This window comes from Urocampus carinirostris, chromosome 14 (genome assembly GCF_059441175.1).
Source record: "Urocampus carinirostris isolate Australia breed hairy pipefish chromosome 14, RoL_Ucar_1.0, whole genome shotgun sequence".
NCBI classification, from domain to species: domain Eukaryota; kingdom Metazoa; phylum Chordata; class Actinopteri; order Syngnathiformes; family Syngnathidae; genus Urocampus; species Urocampus carinirostris.
In genome coordinates this window covers 10,975,086-10,990,379 of record NC_142362.1, presented here as the reverse complement: position 1 = coordinate 10,990,379, position 15,294 = coordinate 10,975,086, and the positions used below count along the sequence as shown (strand labels likewise).

Here is a 15,294-nt window from a genome sequence, read left to right as displayed (position 1 = left end):
AACACTCTCTCTCTGAGGCAGGGCTAGTAAATTAATGACATAAAATGCCATAGCTGTAGGGCTTGGGATCTTTCTAAAGCTGTACAATTTGCTTACAAAAATATGATAAAAGGTTTTTCCCCTCAATATTTTTTTTCCTTCACTAATATTTAAACTACCAGTGTTTGCATTGTTGAAAAAAAGAGAGCAGCACAACAGATGAGAGGTTAGCGGATCCCCAGCACAGTTCTGACTGAGGTCATGGGTTCAAATCCAGCTACAATCCTTCCTGTGTGGAGTTTTCATGTTCTCCCTGTTATTGTGTGGGTTTCTTTCGGGCACTCCAGTCTCCTCCCACATTCCCAAAACATGCATGTTATATTGATTGCCCGGTCCAAATTGTCCCCTAGGTGTGATTGAGTGAGTAATTTGTCTCTGTGTGTGGCAACCAGTTCAGGGTGTCCCCTGCCAACTGCCTGAAGCTAGCTGGTATGGGCTCCAGCACCCCCGCGACCCGCCTGAGGATAAGCAGTGCAGATAATGGATGGATGTTGAAAAAAGCAAATCAACAATTGAAATCATATCCACAACAGTTATTTTAACCCAGGGAAACTCATGAAAACTAGATATTTTCCAATCTAATACTTTAGTAGCAAAAGTGGTTAATAGTGACATCCACAAACCACACCAGAGTGCAATTGCATTGCCCTAAACAACGCTACATGACTTTTATTTTAAGTAAAATCACATCGGAATGGGTGTTCTCTCCAATGTTCCCTAGTTGATAAATGGTAGTCAGCAAATACAGCTAGAGTTGGTAGTTTGTTTTGGAAGCGAGTGTTTTGTGATATATTCAAAATTTCAGGTCATTGTGACGGGGCTCATTTTTCTTTTGTGCTTCTTGAATTGTCTCGTGGGCTGGATTCAATCAATAGGCGGGCCTCGTATGGCCCTGGGGCCATATGTTTGACTCACCTGCTCTAGATTTTTGGTAAAACATTTTAGCATCATCTAATTGTAAAATCTGGACTCTAGAGCAATGTTTCATAACTTGTTTATTTATTCAGTTCTAAATATTTTAAACATATCACTCGCCTCTGGTGTAGTTCCAGCTGCTTTTAAGTCCGCTGTCATTAAACCCACACTGAAACGACCCAACCTAGATCCAGAAAACTTATGTAATTATAGACCTGTGTCAAACCTACCGTTTCTTTCTAAAATACTTGAAAAAGTAGTGGCACAGCAGCTGAATGATTTCATGTCCGATAACAATCTCTTTGAATCGATGCAATCAGGATTCAGGGCTAACCACTCTACTGAGACAGCTCTGATAAAGGTAACCAATGATCTCCTACGGGCAATGGACTCGGGCGCATCATCACTTTTGCTGCTGCTGGACATTAGTGCTGCATTTGACACAGTGGACCATATTATCTTGCTAGAACGGTTGAAAAAATGGATTGGTCTCTCAGGAAACGTCCTATTATGGTTCAGATCTTACCTCTCAGATAGGACACACTGCGTTAAATATGGCGAATTGACATCTGAGCCATTTAGTGTAACTTGTGGTGTTCCGCAGGGTTCAGTGCTTGGCCCCCTTCTCTTCAGCATTTATATGCTTCCACTAGGTGATATTATTCGCAAGTATAACATCAGTTTCCATTGTTACGCAGATGACACTCAACTCTATCTCCCGATGGAGGAATCTACCACACTAAACTGTGGAACTTTGGAGGCCTGCCTCACTGAGATAAAAGAGTGGATGTCACTCAATTTCCTGCGTCTTAACCCTGAAAAGACTGAAATGTTAGTAATTGGTCCTTCTAAGTCCCGTGACTTATTCTCTAAAACCGCAGTGAACTTGGACAATTGCCACATCACACAGAGTGACTCACTTAAAAATTTAGGTGTCATTTTCGACCCTGATCTGTCCTTTCAAACACATGTGAAGAAAATTACTAGAACCGCTTTCTTCCATCTCCGTAACATTGCTAAAATTCGTCCTATACTTTCTCAGTCGGATGCGGAAATCATAATTCATGCGTTTGTTACCTCCCGTCTCGACTACTGTAATGCACTACTTTCCGGTCTTCCGATGACCAGACTCAAGAGTCTTCAGCTGGTACAAAATGCTGCAGCGAGGCTTTTAACAAGGACAAAAAAGTATGATCACATCACCCCAATTTTGGCTAACCTGCATTGGCTCCCTGTTAGCCTAAGATGCGATTTTAAGGTTCTCCTACTACTATACAAAATCATACATGGACTTTCCCCCTCGTATCTTTCAGATCTGATCTGCCCTTATGTCCCGGCCCGAAGCCTTCGTTCCGAGAGCGCCGGTCTCCTGGTGATCCCAAGAGCCAAGAAGTGTTCCGCTGGTTCGAGAGCGTTCTCCATCCGGGCACCGGTGTTGTGGAATGCTCTTCCCCCTGATATCCGATCTGCAACCTCGGTGGAAATGTTTAAATCTAGGCTTAAAACTCACTTCTACTCTATAGCATACGAGTAACCTAATCTTCTTATATGTAATAACTTGTGAAGCCCTTAGAGACTAATTGTGATTAAGGGCTATACAAATAAAAATGACTTGACTTGACTTGACTAGACTTCTGGTTGCATATTTTTCAACCAAATTCCCTCCAAGACTATGCTTTTTTGAGAATCCTTAAAATTGTACTGAAAAATAGGATTAAAATACAACATTAGATACATTAATGATTTTTATTTATTTGAAAAAAATAGTTCTATTATTTATTTTTAGATTGTTTGACCCTCCACAGTATAATGCTGTATTATCATTGAGGAACTACATTTACATCTTAATACATTTTTAAACATCAGCATAAAATGAACTATAACGAATACAAATAAATGACTTTATCCTAGAAAAAGGTATATGGATATTTATACATGTTTATCAATATCTGCTAGTAATGAGAGAAAATAATTACTCAAAATATTTGTTCAAATTTATTTTTTTTCAAAGTAAATTTTAGATGAAAAAATAACCACTTGAACTTAAATTTCTTGTCAATCAATACATGGACATTGAATTTGTTTTTTTATTAGAACAGAAAACTAAAGATAAACCGTTATAGAAAGACACTGGAAAAAAGCAAGTTGAATTGATTAGTTAACGATCCAAAAAATAACAATTACCCAAAACAATGACTGTTAAAAGTTATGAAATGTTATACTTAAGCATATCAATTTTAGATTGCATTTCTTGTAAATCTTAAATAAATATATACAATATTTGAACACTAAAATAATTTTTTATTGAAATTATAAAACTAAATATAGTAAAAATAGATAAAAAAATAAGCAAAATACTATTATAATTTGGCATTTTTAAAATAACTTAAATTGAGCAATTTTACCACGAATAATACTTTTCCCTTATATTTGTATTGCTTTGATTTTATGAATTTCATTAAGTTATATTTTTAAATGGAATTAATATCAACAATAGATTTTATTTCAGGGCCCTCTTCTGGGCACCTAAGTTTGCTGTACAAAAAGACTGTTGGAGAAACAAAGACAGAGACTAAATTCAATACACATTGAATTGCCTTAAAGTACTTGCAAGGTTACTCGTCCCCTAATTTGAGTCTCACTGACAAAAAGAAACACAAAAATATACCATAAGTCCTTCATAAAGCTTCATTTATCCATTTCTAGTGTAAACATATGCTTGAACTTGCACATACGGTAATCTGGGCTCTCAATGCTCCATAAATCAAGTTAGACTTTGACACTGAGGCCAACATTATCTCAGTAGATTAGCGACATACTGTTCATCACATCCTTGTTGTCTTTTGATCCCATGCTAGGTGACATCTTCATTAAAATCTTTAGCAACACGGATTCTTGTTTTATTTCTGTTTTGAGAGCTTTTGAGAAAGTTGGAAAGAAGCAATTCTTCCTTGTGGCTGACCTCTAGAGGAGGTGTCTCTTTAAGACAAGGTAGTTGGCGAGAGGTAATGGATAACCAACTGATTGTATCTAAGCGTGTCCTGGGGTCAAAAAGACAGGAAAGTACGTTTGAAAAAAAAAGCAAGGGAAAGGTGAAGTGGAGAAATAAAGACTCAATTTTTTGCGACACTGCATTCTCAAATGGAATCAAATCAGTAGGCATTACTGATTGATCCCGCGCTCTAGTTTTGATTTATGCATCCTGGTCACTTGAAAACGTCTTAAGGTGGACAAATATTTGTCAAAGGTGTGTATCCGTGTAAGTATGCGGCTGGCGGAAAAAGGAGGTCTGCAACCAGGAGGTGATAAGGCTCAGATAAGAGATCTGAAAGAAACCCAGCGAGGGAAAAAAGCAGCGGCAAAACAAAGAGAGAGTTAATCATCGCACAGCCTACTAACCTCAATGGACTGCTAGAATGCTGCTTGGCATCGAATAACTGGCGGTACCAGACATCGGGCCCAGAAAACGGTTTAAACAGCTCGCGGCGGAATGTGCTCAAGTATTGTTAAGTATCGAGCTGAGCTGTGATTTGTGTTTCTTGATTCAGTCCCTTATCTTTGCTAACTGATTGTTTTCAGTTATGCACAACTACGACCAAGTGCATTACCTGCAACGGTATGATGTAGCAGAATAGTGAGTTATGAATACATCTTGAAATTATTTACCCGCTTTTCAAAGTCAGTTTATTTGCCTTTGGGCTTTATCAGTGGTCCCAAACAGTGTTCCCTCTAAGCTGCGTGCGTGCGAAATCGCGCACTGCCTGCACATTATCAGCGCACAATAAAATCTATCCGGCGCAGTGTTGTGTGAGTTTTTAGAGTTTTTCGACAACCGGCTTCTTCGGCTCGGCTCACTAGAAGGAACCGGCTCTTTCGGGTCCTAAACGGCTCTTCAGGTTGTTTTTGCTTCTTTCATCCTTACATGACCAAATATTATGTAAAATTATGCAAAAAATGACTTACAGGAAGGGGGAATAGAACAAAAAAGAAAAAAAAAAACAAATGAAAAAGTAATGAAAAGCTGAGAAAAAAAGAAACAAAAGGAAGAGAAAAAAGAAGGACAATTTCAGAAAAAAGGCAGAAAAAAGAAAAGGAAGAAACAAAGGAAAAAAAGTAAATGGAAAACAAAAAGAAAAAAGTAACAGCTAGGAAAAAATAAACACAATGAGGTTTTTTTAAAAGGGATTACAAAAATAGAAAAAACAGGGAAAAATAAGAAAAAAAATTGTGTTGCATTCAAATAATTTCCAATTATACCAAGTCAATCTTGTTGCCAACATTGTACTTCCACTAAAAAATATGATTAAATACAGCTGTGTATCGTGCAACCGACTAAATAAGCCCCCAAAAATGTTAGTATTATGCGACAAAAGATACCAGGAAAAAAAAGAAATGGAAATCTTGTGAAAGAATTGTTGTAAAAACAAATGACGTCTGTAGGCCGTACAACCTTTGCAATAATACATAAGTGAATTCATTTAAAAGTGAAAAAAAAATGCATTGCGGGAAACTCAGCAAAATGTAACTTGATGTCAAGTTTTGGACATGTTTGATAATTACTTAGTTGCCACGCTTGGGATTGCTGTTGCTCACTGTTGTTTCAAGTGCTGCTCACCGACTTTGTGTGAACGCTCAGACCCGTGTAAAATTAGAGGGAACATTGGTCCCAACCTTTTCTGTACCACTGACCACTTCAATATTCTAGCAGCCCAGATCATAATATAACCATAGTAACAACAACAACAATAAGAGTAAGAATAATAATACTAATAATAATAACAACAATGATATGCCTAAATCGACTGCGGTATCACGAGACCACTAGGGATGTCGATGACATAGGAAAAGTCAATCAATAGTATCTCATCATCACGCTATCTTTACTCACGGTACCACGTTGTTTAAATAGATTTATGATTAGAATTAGAATCGTCTTTCGTGTAATTTATATGAACGTTGTGAAATATTATAAAATAATATTACACTGGTTCTTCCTGTGTAAACTTGTAGTCTAGAGACTTTAGAGTAAACAAAAAAGATATCAGTATTAATTGGCTGGAGCCCATCCTAGCTATCTTCGGGCAGTGGGCAGGGTACACCCTGAACTGGTTGCCAGCCAGTCGCAGGGTACACAGACAACTCACTCGCTCATTCACACCAAGGGACAATTTGGAACGGCCAATTAACCTGACATGCATGTTTTTTGGAATGTGGGAGGAAACCGGAGTACCCGGGGGAAACCCACACAAGCACAGGGAGAACATGCATACTCCACACAGGATGATTTGATCCCATGACCTCAGAACTGTGCTGCTAACCACCGCGCTACCGTGCTACATATTCAGTAATATGCTACCATAAAACCTCATGTATAATCACACCCAAACTTTTAGTTCTTTGGTGGGTAAAAAGCGTTACATGCAGCATAAGCAAACTATGAGGTCATTTTTTTCTAAAATAGGGCAAATTTGTCATGGCACCCAGCTGGCCCCGCCACTTGCCACTGGCTGAGACGCATTGAACTGATAGCTTTTGGAGTACTTAAACACTCCTTTTGCTTTACCTTGTTGAAGACCTGTTCATGCCTGTTTGATCTGAGTAATACCTAGTTTGTAATTTTGATTGCCTTTAAACCTGTTTTGTTTTGTCTTTGGTCCGTTTGTGTGTTGGACAACTTTTATTTCCTAACTAAAGTGACAGATCGTCTACGCTTATGAGTTCCGATTTCCTGCTTCCCGGTCCGTTTCCTGACAAAATTTGATTTAATTCTGTGTGGCCGGACACTGAACGAACCATGCCCCAGACCTGGTGGTTTTTATGACAGGTATATTATAGGAAATAAACTTGCTACGAAAATGTTTCTAGGTTGGGCTAATTGTATTAGACCCAATACATTAAATTATCTGAAATTAACAATGAATATGAAAACCAGGAGTACATTTGTGCGCCCTTTTTGTGAGTATGCCTCAAAAATAACAACATAAAGTATTCCTTTAGTTTAAGCTTTTAATACTTTTCATAACCACCTGCAGGGTTGGGTAGGGTTACTTTAACTTGATTACTTTCAATTACTTTTGGATTACTCCAATACCAAATAGGCTAATAAAAGACAAAAGAAACTAAATATGAATAAAATAACTAAATTTTGTGCAGGCTTGGGGAGTAAGGGAACACATGGAACGGCAAAAATGATGTTGGCAAGCTGTTTGGATTTATTTTCATTTTGTTTCTGTCACATTTTATGTTAGTTTTGCCGGAGATCAAAGAGATCAAAGCCAGGAGAGAAAGCTTACCACGTGTTGTGAGTCATAATTTTATTTATATTTAGTTTATTTTGTCTTTTATCAGCATATTTGGTATTGGAGTAATCCAAAAGTAATTGCAAGTAATCAAGATAAAGTAACCCTACGAAACCCTGACCACCTGTATAAAATAAATATCCACTCAGTAGGAACTATATCGCAACACAATTTATGTGTTTACTAGTAGTAGAAAGATGAATGATACAGATTTTTGAGTTTCTCTCTGCCCACATGCAGAATTCAGATATTCGTTTGTCGCTAGTTTCAAGGAGATCCATTTGGATTTCTCCAATCAATGCCCATCCACTACACACCATTATCTCCAGACAGAAGAGCAGTTTCAGCAACAGACTGCTGTCACTGTCTTGTACTACGGACAGACTGAAGAGATCTTTTCTTCCTCATGCCATGAGGCTCTTTAACTCCACCCGGCAGAGTAAAGGCCCACATTAAACCACACCACCTACATTGGATATTACCGAATCTTACTGCAATATGTATTCTGTGTAGCACTATTTAGTTACTCTATATAACACGCTACAGTGGGCATTTGCACGTCACACTGGGTATTTGTATATTGTATTCTTTTGGCTTTATTATTGTACTGTTCTCAGCTCAGGGATGCTGCTGGAAATGTGAATTTCCCTTAGGGGATGAATAAAGTATCTATCTATCTATCTATCTATCTATCTATCTATCTATCTATCTATCTATCTATCTATCTATCTATCTATCTATCTATCTATCTATCTATCTATCTATCTATCTATCTATCTATCTATCTATCTATCTATCTATCTATCTATCTATCTATCTATCTATCTATCTATCTATCTATCTATCTATCTATCTATCTATCTATCTATCCATCTATCTATCTATCTATCTATCTATCTATCTATCTATCTATCTATCTATCTATCTATCTATCTATCTATCTATCTATCTATCTATCTATCTATCTATCTATCTATCTATCTATCTATCTATCAGAAAAGAAAAGACAGTTCTCTCCTTGGTTTGAGTGTGAAGGCAATTGTAAAGTGATGTTGTGGTCCTGCGAAGTACGAATTTCTATGTGGAGCCAATTAATAGAAAAAAATCTGTTCTGCATCCGGGATGCGAAAGTCAAACCGCAAAATGACGGGGGGATCTTTTCCAGGGGATTTCCTTTGCACAAAGTGATTGAATTTTGGTGGTTTTGTCGCCATCCTAGGAACAAGTTTGCAATTATGCACAATAAATTATTTTGCTTTACTCATTTGAAGGTTATGTCCCACAGAAAGTGTTTAATTGCAACAAGACGGGCCTTTTTTAGAAAAAAAATGGATGAAGGACAACGCTAAGGAGAAAAAGCTGCCAGGACTCAAGCCCATGAGAGATCGTCTCACCATAGCATTGTGTGTAATGCCTACAGTGACTACAGAGAAAACGTGCTTCTGGTGTATAATGCAAAGGACCTATGTAGATTCATATGACCAAAAATGGATTTCCTCCATTGTAGGTGCTCATAATAATCTTGCAATTTATTTCAATAATATCACCTTGTTTAAGATATTTTGTCTGTATTTTTATGTTTAATTCATATTTGAATGTGTTTTTAGTTATCAGAAAGTGTCATAATTGCCCTATTTGGAACACCTGTGGCAGCTTGATTGGCGCCAACAGCCCAGACAAGCTGATTGGTTCCCACACCCTTCTTAAGCCCCCGACTTCAGTTCAAACTTTGTCAGATCGTTGTGAGCTGTTGTGTGTCACTCAGTGAGCTTTACCGTCCGACTTTGTCCCTGTTAAAACATGTTTCCTGCCTGACTCCCGTTTTTCGAACCGTTTCCGAACCTGGTCAAACGACTTGCCATTCCCGCCTATCTTCTTCCGACACGGAAGTGTCACTCCCTCCTTGCTCGTTCCCGCTCTCCGCCAGTCTTCGGATCAAGCAATCAAGCAAGCCTTACTCTCACTCTCTTTCAATAAAATCTGAGAAACGCATGCAATTGAGTCCTGTGTCCGTTCTGGTCTGTGACAGGAAGATGTGTTTTATAAGTTATTTAGGGTCAACTTAGAAGATTAGGAGAACGGGAATTGATTTATTGCAGTTTCTTATAGGAAAATGTGTTTGGAATACAAAGAATTTTTAATACAAGCTACATCTGGGCACGAATAAATCTCTTATGTAGAAGGGCCACAGTATATTTGCAATGCAGTTTAGCATAGTTTATATTCCTAGCAATTATCAGTGAAAAACCGGTGACTCATTTGACCACCCTACTACTCCATATTGGTCATAAATTAATCCATTCTTTTTTTTTTTTTTTTTTCTTGTAATTTCCTTCAAGTCGCTGAAAAACAAATGGCAAATGGGCTCCAGACCATAATTGGACCCCCCTAAACAAAACCACTTGCACCATTGCTTTAACATAAGATAAAACTGAAGAACAGCAATCCTTTTAAGGACATTCAGACGGCTTGACATGTGATTTGCCGGATAGCAAGCAAGAAACACACCATACTTAAACAATTGAGATGCAGAAGTTTGTTAGTTTTGTCATCATTAGGGTTAGCTAGCTTCAAAGCAACTACAGCACGCTCACCTGACTTGACGCTACAATGAACGTGAGCTTTGGACTCGTAGTAGACCCAGTCAAATCCCGCTTCCACAGCGAGTCGGCCAAGCATGGCGTACTTATTTCTGTCCCTGTAAATATAAACAAAAACATCTTATCTCACAATCCTATCAAACACATTGTCACTTTCCGATGTGGCCCTCACCTGTCCGAGGTGGTGATGTCCACGGCTCGGCCCTCATAGTGCAACGAGTCCTCCGAGTGATGGCCGTCCTCGTCCCAGCCTTCCGTCACCCGCAATTTCACGCCGGGCCACATGTTCATCACTGAGATGGCCAGGGAGTTTAATTTATCCTTGCAGCGCTGCAAAACAACAATGCAAGAGATTAGGAACGTGTATACACTTGGAAAAAGTGTGGAGTTGAAATTCACTGAGGACCCTAATTGCCCTTAATTGGAAAGCTAATGTTCTGACAATTATTATGATTATAATTATTATTCATATTTATTATTATTGTCCATTCATCCTTGTGGAACGTGGGAGGAAACTGGAGTGCCTCGAAGAAAAACGAGCAGGGGAGAACATGCAAACTCCGCACAGAAAGGCTGGATTTGATTCCATGACTTTAGAGCCGTGCTGCTGACGCTCTAACCCAGGGGTGTCAAACTAATTTCAACTCTGGGGCCACACGATAGAGCAGACATTATCTCGGGGGCCAGAATAGTAGATTAGAGAGAAAGAAAAAAAAAAAGAAGAGAAAGCGAATGAGAGAAAAAGAGTGGGAAAAAGAAAGACAAAGGGAGAAAGAGAGTGGGAAAAGAGAGAGGGAGAGAGAGAGAGGACGTGAGAAGCAAAAGATAAAAAGAGAAATAGTGAGAGGGGGACAGAAAAGAGAGAGAAAGAAAGAAATCCAAAGAGAAATAGACCAAGAAAAAGAGAAGGAGAGAAAAGAGGAGAGAAAGAAGGGGAGAAAGAGATACGGGGAAAGCATGAGAGAGAGAAAACGAGAGAAAAGAAAGAAAAGGAAAAAAGGAAGAGTGCAAAGGGTAAAAAGACACAGAGAGAAAGAGACAAAGAGAAACAAAGAAAGAGAGACACAGAGTGAGAAGGGAGGGAAAGAGAGAGAGAGAGAGAGAGAGAGAGAGAGAGAGAGAGAGAGAGAGAGAGAGAGAGAGAGAGATACATACAAGTACAGCATTTGAGTTTTGGCAGATCAAATGGACATATTTCAACCTGCAGCTTGTTTATCTCTTGCGCTTTTCTGAGCATTCTTTCAGATCAGGCCTTGAATCCGGCTCGCGGGCTGCCTGTTTGATAGCCCTGCTCTAGCCACTCATCGACAGTGCTGTCTTTTTATCCATTAATATCATTAGTGTAGTGGTCGTCGTAGTAGTAGTAGTAGTATTAGTAGTAGTAGGGGTAGTACTACTCATATTATTATTATTATTATTATGTTGCCCCAGCCTTCCTCAAGTTTTTTGTTTTTTGGTGGCACCCGTACAAGCAAGATGGCTGACAATCATCTGTTTCCTCTAGGTGAGCTTCATGTTATGTAAAGTAAGATTTTTTGACCAATCTGTATTTTTTTTAGCATGTTTACATGATAGTTAATGTGTTTTTGCTCATTCTACAAATTAATTTTGTTTCTATGTATGTAGTAATTGTATTACTAGGAGACGCTAAATAACACACATTGTCCATTTAAACTATTATATCCAAAATAAATGTAAACACATATACATTAACATTTCCTCCGGGTTATGTCGGTTTTCTCCCACATTCCAAAAACATGCATGCCAGGTTAATTGGCCGGTCCAAATTTGTCCCTAGGTGTGAATGAGCGAGTGAGTTGTCTGTCCCCGTGTGCCCTGCGATTGGCTGGCAACCATTTCAGGGTGTCCCCTGCCCACTGCCCGATGATTGCTGGGATGGGCTCCAGCACCCCCGCGACCCTACTGAGGATAAGCGGTGCAGATAATGAATGGATGGATAATTCCAATACGTACCCATGGATGTTAATTTATCTTTCTTTGCTTTTGGTCTTACAAAATGTAAAGCGATAGAATAGAATAGAATAGAATAGAATAGAATAGAATAGAATAGAACAGAATAGAAAAGAATATATCCTTATTGTTATTGACATCAACATGGTAAAACATTGAAAGCAATAATATTAGACAAAACACTCCAGGGTAAACATGTAATAAAGACTTTACAGAGAGAAATGTGATGAAATAATGTTAAACTAGGTACCAGGAAAAGTTATAGAAATAGGGCAATAGTGCAATGAAAAGTAATGCAATATTATTTGCCAGCAACATATATTCCCAAATACTGTAAGTTGCAAGTTTTCAGTATTTTCACAGTTTTGCACACTTTTTAGCGTGATAACAAAACAATTCAATGATGGTTTGATTGTGGTAACACTCACAGAGATTGGAAATGAAATGAAATGAAATGAAATGAAAATGAAATGATTTGCATTTATATAGCGCTTTTCAAGTCAAGACTTCCCAAAGCGCTTTACAGTGTGCTTCACATTTCCCAATAGCGGCCGTGCAGCCATGTAGCGTGCTAACATGCTTATTGGGGGTATTAGGGGTTCAGTGTCTTACCCAAGGACACTTCGACATGTAACACGGAGGAGCCGGGAATCGAACCTGCGATCTCTTGACGAGCTCTCTACCTCCTCAGCCACTGCCGCCCCACTGGACACTATATAACTCAAGGTTGCCAGATCTGATTTTGATTTAATGGACATTAAGAGCTGCAAAATAGTGTTTAAATTAAATAAAGTATGACAACTACAGGTAAGATGGGGTCAAAAAAATCCTGCTTGACCTGACCCGGTCTTAACCTGGCCGGACCTGACCTATTAACTTGATTTGAGGGGCAGAGCCCGGAGCAAACTCCAAGGATTACTTCGGCGCCGTACATACTCTGGCGCCAAAGTCTACATTTCGGCGGCAAAGTGAGCATTTTTGGCTGAGGTACGCAGGGTTTACTTCGGGGCGAGTCCCTCAAATCAAGTGTGTACTTTAAAGAGCTGTGCCGAAATAAAACTGAGCGAAATAGCACTGAAAAGAAAATCATGTTCTGTAGATTACAAAATGCAAATAGTGAAATACAGTATGTAGCCAAAAAGCAGAAAGAAAGCTTGTAAATGTGTATTGGCGAGAAGCGGAAATGAAGTCTGACGTAAGCCAGGTAGAGGTGGAAAGAAGAAGCGGCGCAACTTTTACTGTGACACCGAGGCTGTAAATCTGTTAGGATTTCGTGATATGGAATTACACTGATGGTTTGGTAAACATGTTCTTTATGATGGAGTTATCTGAAAAATATAACTTTGTTGTGGAAGTGTACATTTTGACACCGTGCCGGTGAGTGTTACTCAAGTAAAAGTGCTGTTACTACAGAAAAATATTACCCACGCAGGATTGGGTGGGGTTACTTTAACTTGATTACTTTCAATTACTTTTGGATTACTCCAATACCAAATATGCTAATAAAAGACAAAATAAACTAAATATGAATACAATTATGACTCACAACACGTGGTAAGCTTTCTCTCCTGGCTTTGATCTCTTTGATCTCCGGCAAAACTAACATAAAATGCGACAGAAACAAAATGAAAATAAATCCAAACAGCTTGCCAACATCATATTTGCCGTTCCACGGATTCCGTTACTCCCCAAGCCTGCACAAAATTCAGTAATTTTATTCATATTTAGTTTATTTTGTCTTTATTAGCATATCTGGTATTGGAGTAATCCAAAAGTAATTGAAAGTAATCAAGTTAAAGTAACCCTACCCAACCCTGTACCCAGGTATAAGTAAAATGCAGTCATTTAAAAAAACCTTTGAGTAAAAGTAAGTGCATGCAGTGAAGATCCTCCACGAAGGGGAAAAAAGAAAAAGAATGGCCAAAGAGAGAAGCCTATCCATTGACATTTTAAAGGGCATCTTTACTTTTTTTATACAGCTTACATGTAAATGTGAATGAAATTATGAAAACAACATTTCGTTTTTTTTCTTTTCCTGTTGTGACCAGTCCAGGAAAAGTCGAAAATTTAAATCATATAATCATTTAAATGTTTTTTTTAAGGGGAGGGAGTTAACAACAAATTGTTGGGTCATTTTGACCAGAGGTATAAAAACAATGCTTAAAGGGCAACATTTCCATCCTTTGGCATGTGTGTGTGCGCCCATTCCAACCAAAATGCACAAGTAACTGCACTTTTTTTTCCTTCTAGAACTTTATGGCAAGGATTTTTGAAACTAGTTAAAAATACAAGTCTTCATAACAGCTGTTCATCATCCTACTTGGATCCCACGCAGCCTAGCTTAGCCCCACTTCCACAACCAAAGCTCTGGAGGTGAAGCTCTGAATCCACGCAATCAATCATCTTTGGTTTAAATATTTAACTGACAGCAAACACAGTTTGATGCGCTTGTGAGGTTCACTGGTGATTCATAGCCACGGTTAACCAGACGTGACACAAATCACTCGCCTAGGCCGAAATTTTGTGCGTCTTACCCCGCAAATGTTCCCAGCTCTTATTCTCATCCTTTATGCTCATCTTTCTCACCTGGGTCATGAGCCTGTCTGCACCTGTATCCTCTTCATCCTTGAAGATGATGTCCGTGTTGTAGTTGGGGGTCAGCTCCTTGAAGCGCTCCGAGTTGCGCGTAATTTTTCCCTCGGGGCGCCCGCTTGCACCCAGGGTTTTCTCGGCCACGTTGGGGCTGAATTGCTTCAAAGCTAGCGGGATGAGCTTCTTGGGGAGCCGCCTCTTACCGTACCCCCTACCCGGCCCGCAACCCTCCGAGGCAGGTGCGTGGAGCAGGAGGAGGAGAAGCGTTTGGATGAGGAAGGGGATCCGCATCGCCCCGTGGAGGAGGGAGGACTCCCCCTGAGGGAGATTTGCGTCTTCAGTGCGTCTCCGGTTCACCTGTTGAGTCCATGGTCCGGCAAGGATTTGGTCCCTCCCGAAAATCTCTCCCTCATTGAGTAAAACAAACTCCCCCACACTTGAATGGAAAATAGGCTCACCGCGATCTTCGTCAGAGAAACAGCCGTGGGTGCGCAGTCCGTGGATTTAAATAAACAGGTTCAAAGTCTAGCAAAGAGAGAGAGGCGACAACAAAACCGTCCACGTTTTTGATCTCCCGTGTCCTCTTTCGTTTCGTGAAAAAATGTCACGACACGACATCCTCTTTGGACTGCGACTTTGATGCTCCCGTGCGCAACAGGCTGAAGCTTTCCGCTCGAACACGCTCCACTTGAGTGATCCAGGACAAGTTGTTGCCATTTCAGACCGCACCCTGCCAGTCCTGCCCATTTGCATCTCTCTCTCTACTGCTCGGGCACCCAACCCGCCCCTTGAGTGGGTACAGTGCTCAAGGGACAATCCTAACACGCGCAGTTGGTTACGCGCGCGCTTCCAAGCATGCGTCAAACATCAGGTTTGCC

At 39.5% G+C, this 15,294-nt stretch overlaps 1 protein-coding gene across 1 annotated transcript in view; it reads right to left on the bottom strand.

Moving 5' to 3' along the window:
- Window positions 1-15,294, bottom strand: part of LOC148352618 (indian hedgehog B protein-like) — a 23,078-nt gene extending 7,784 nt beyond the window's left edge. Inside the window, exons 1-3 of the mRNA XM_088353571.1 lie at window positions 14,411-15,294; window positions 10,026-10,183; window positions 9,848-9,951 (exon numbers count right to left, since the gene is read on the bottom strand). Coding sequence (XP_088209697.1) covers window positions 9,848-9,951; window positions 10,026-10,183; window positions 14,411-14,707 — 559 coding nt within the window. The 5' untranslated portion in view covers window positions 14,708-15,294. The remainder of the gene's footprint in view (window positions 1-9,847; window positions 9,952-10,025; window positions 10,184-14,410) is intronic.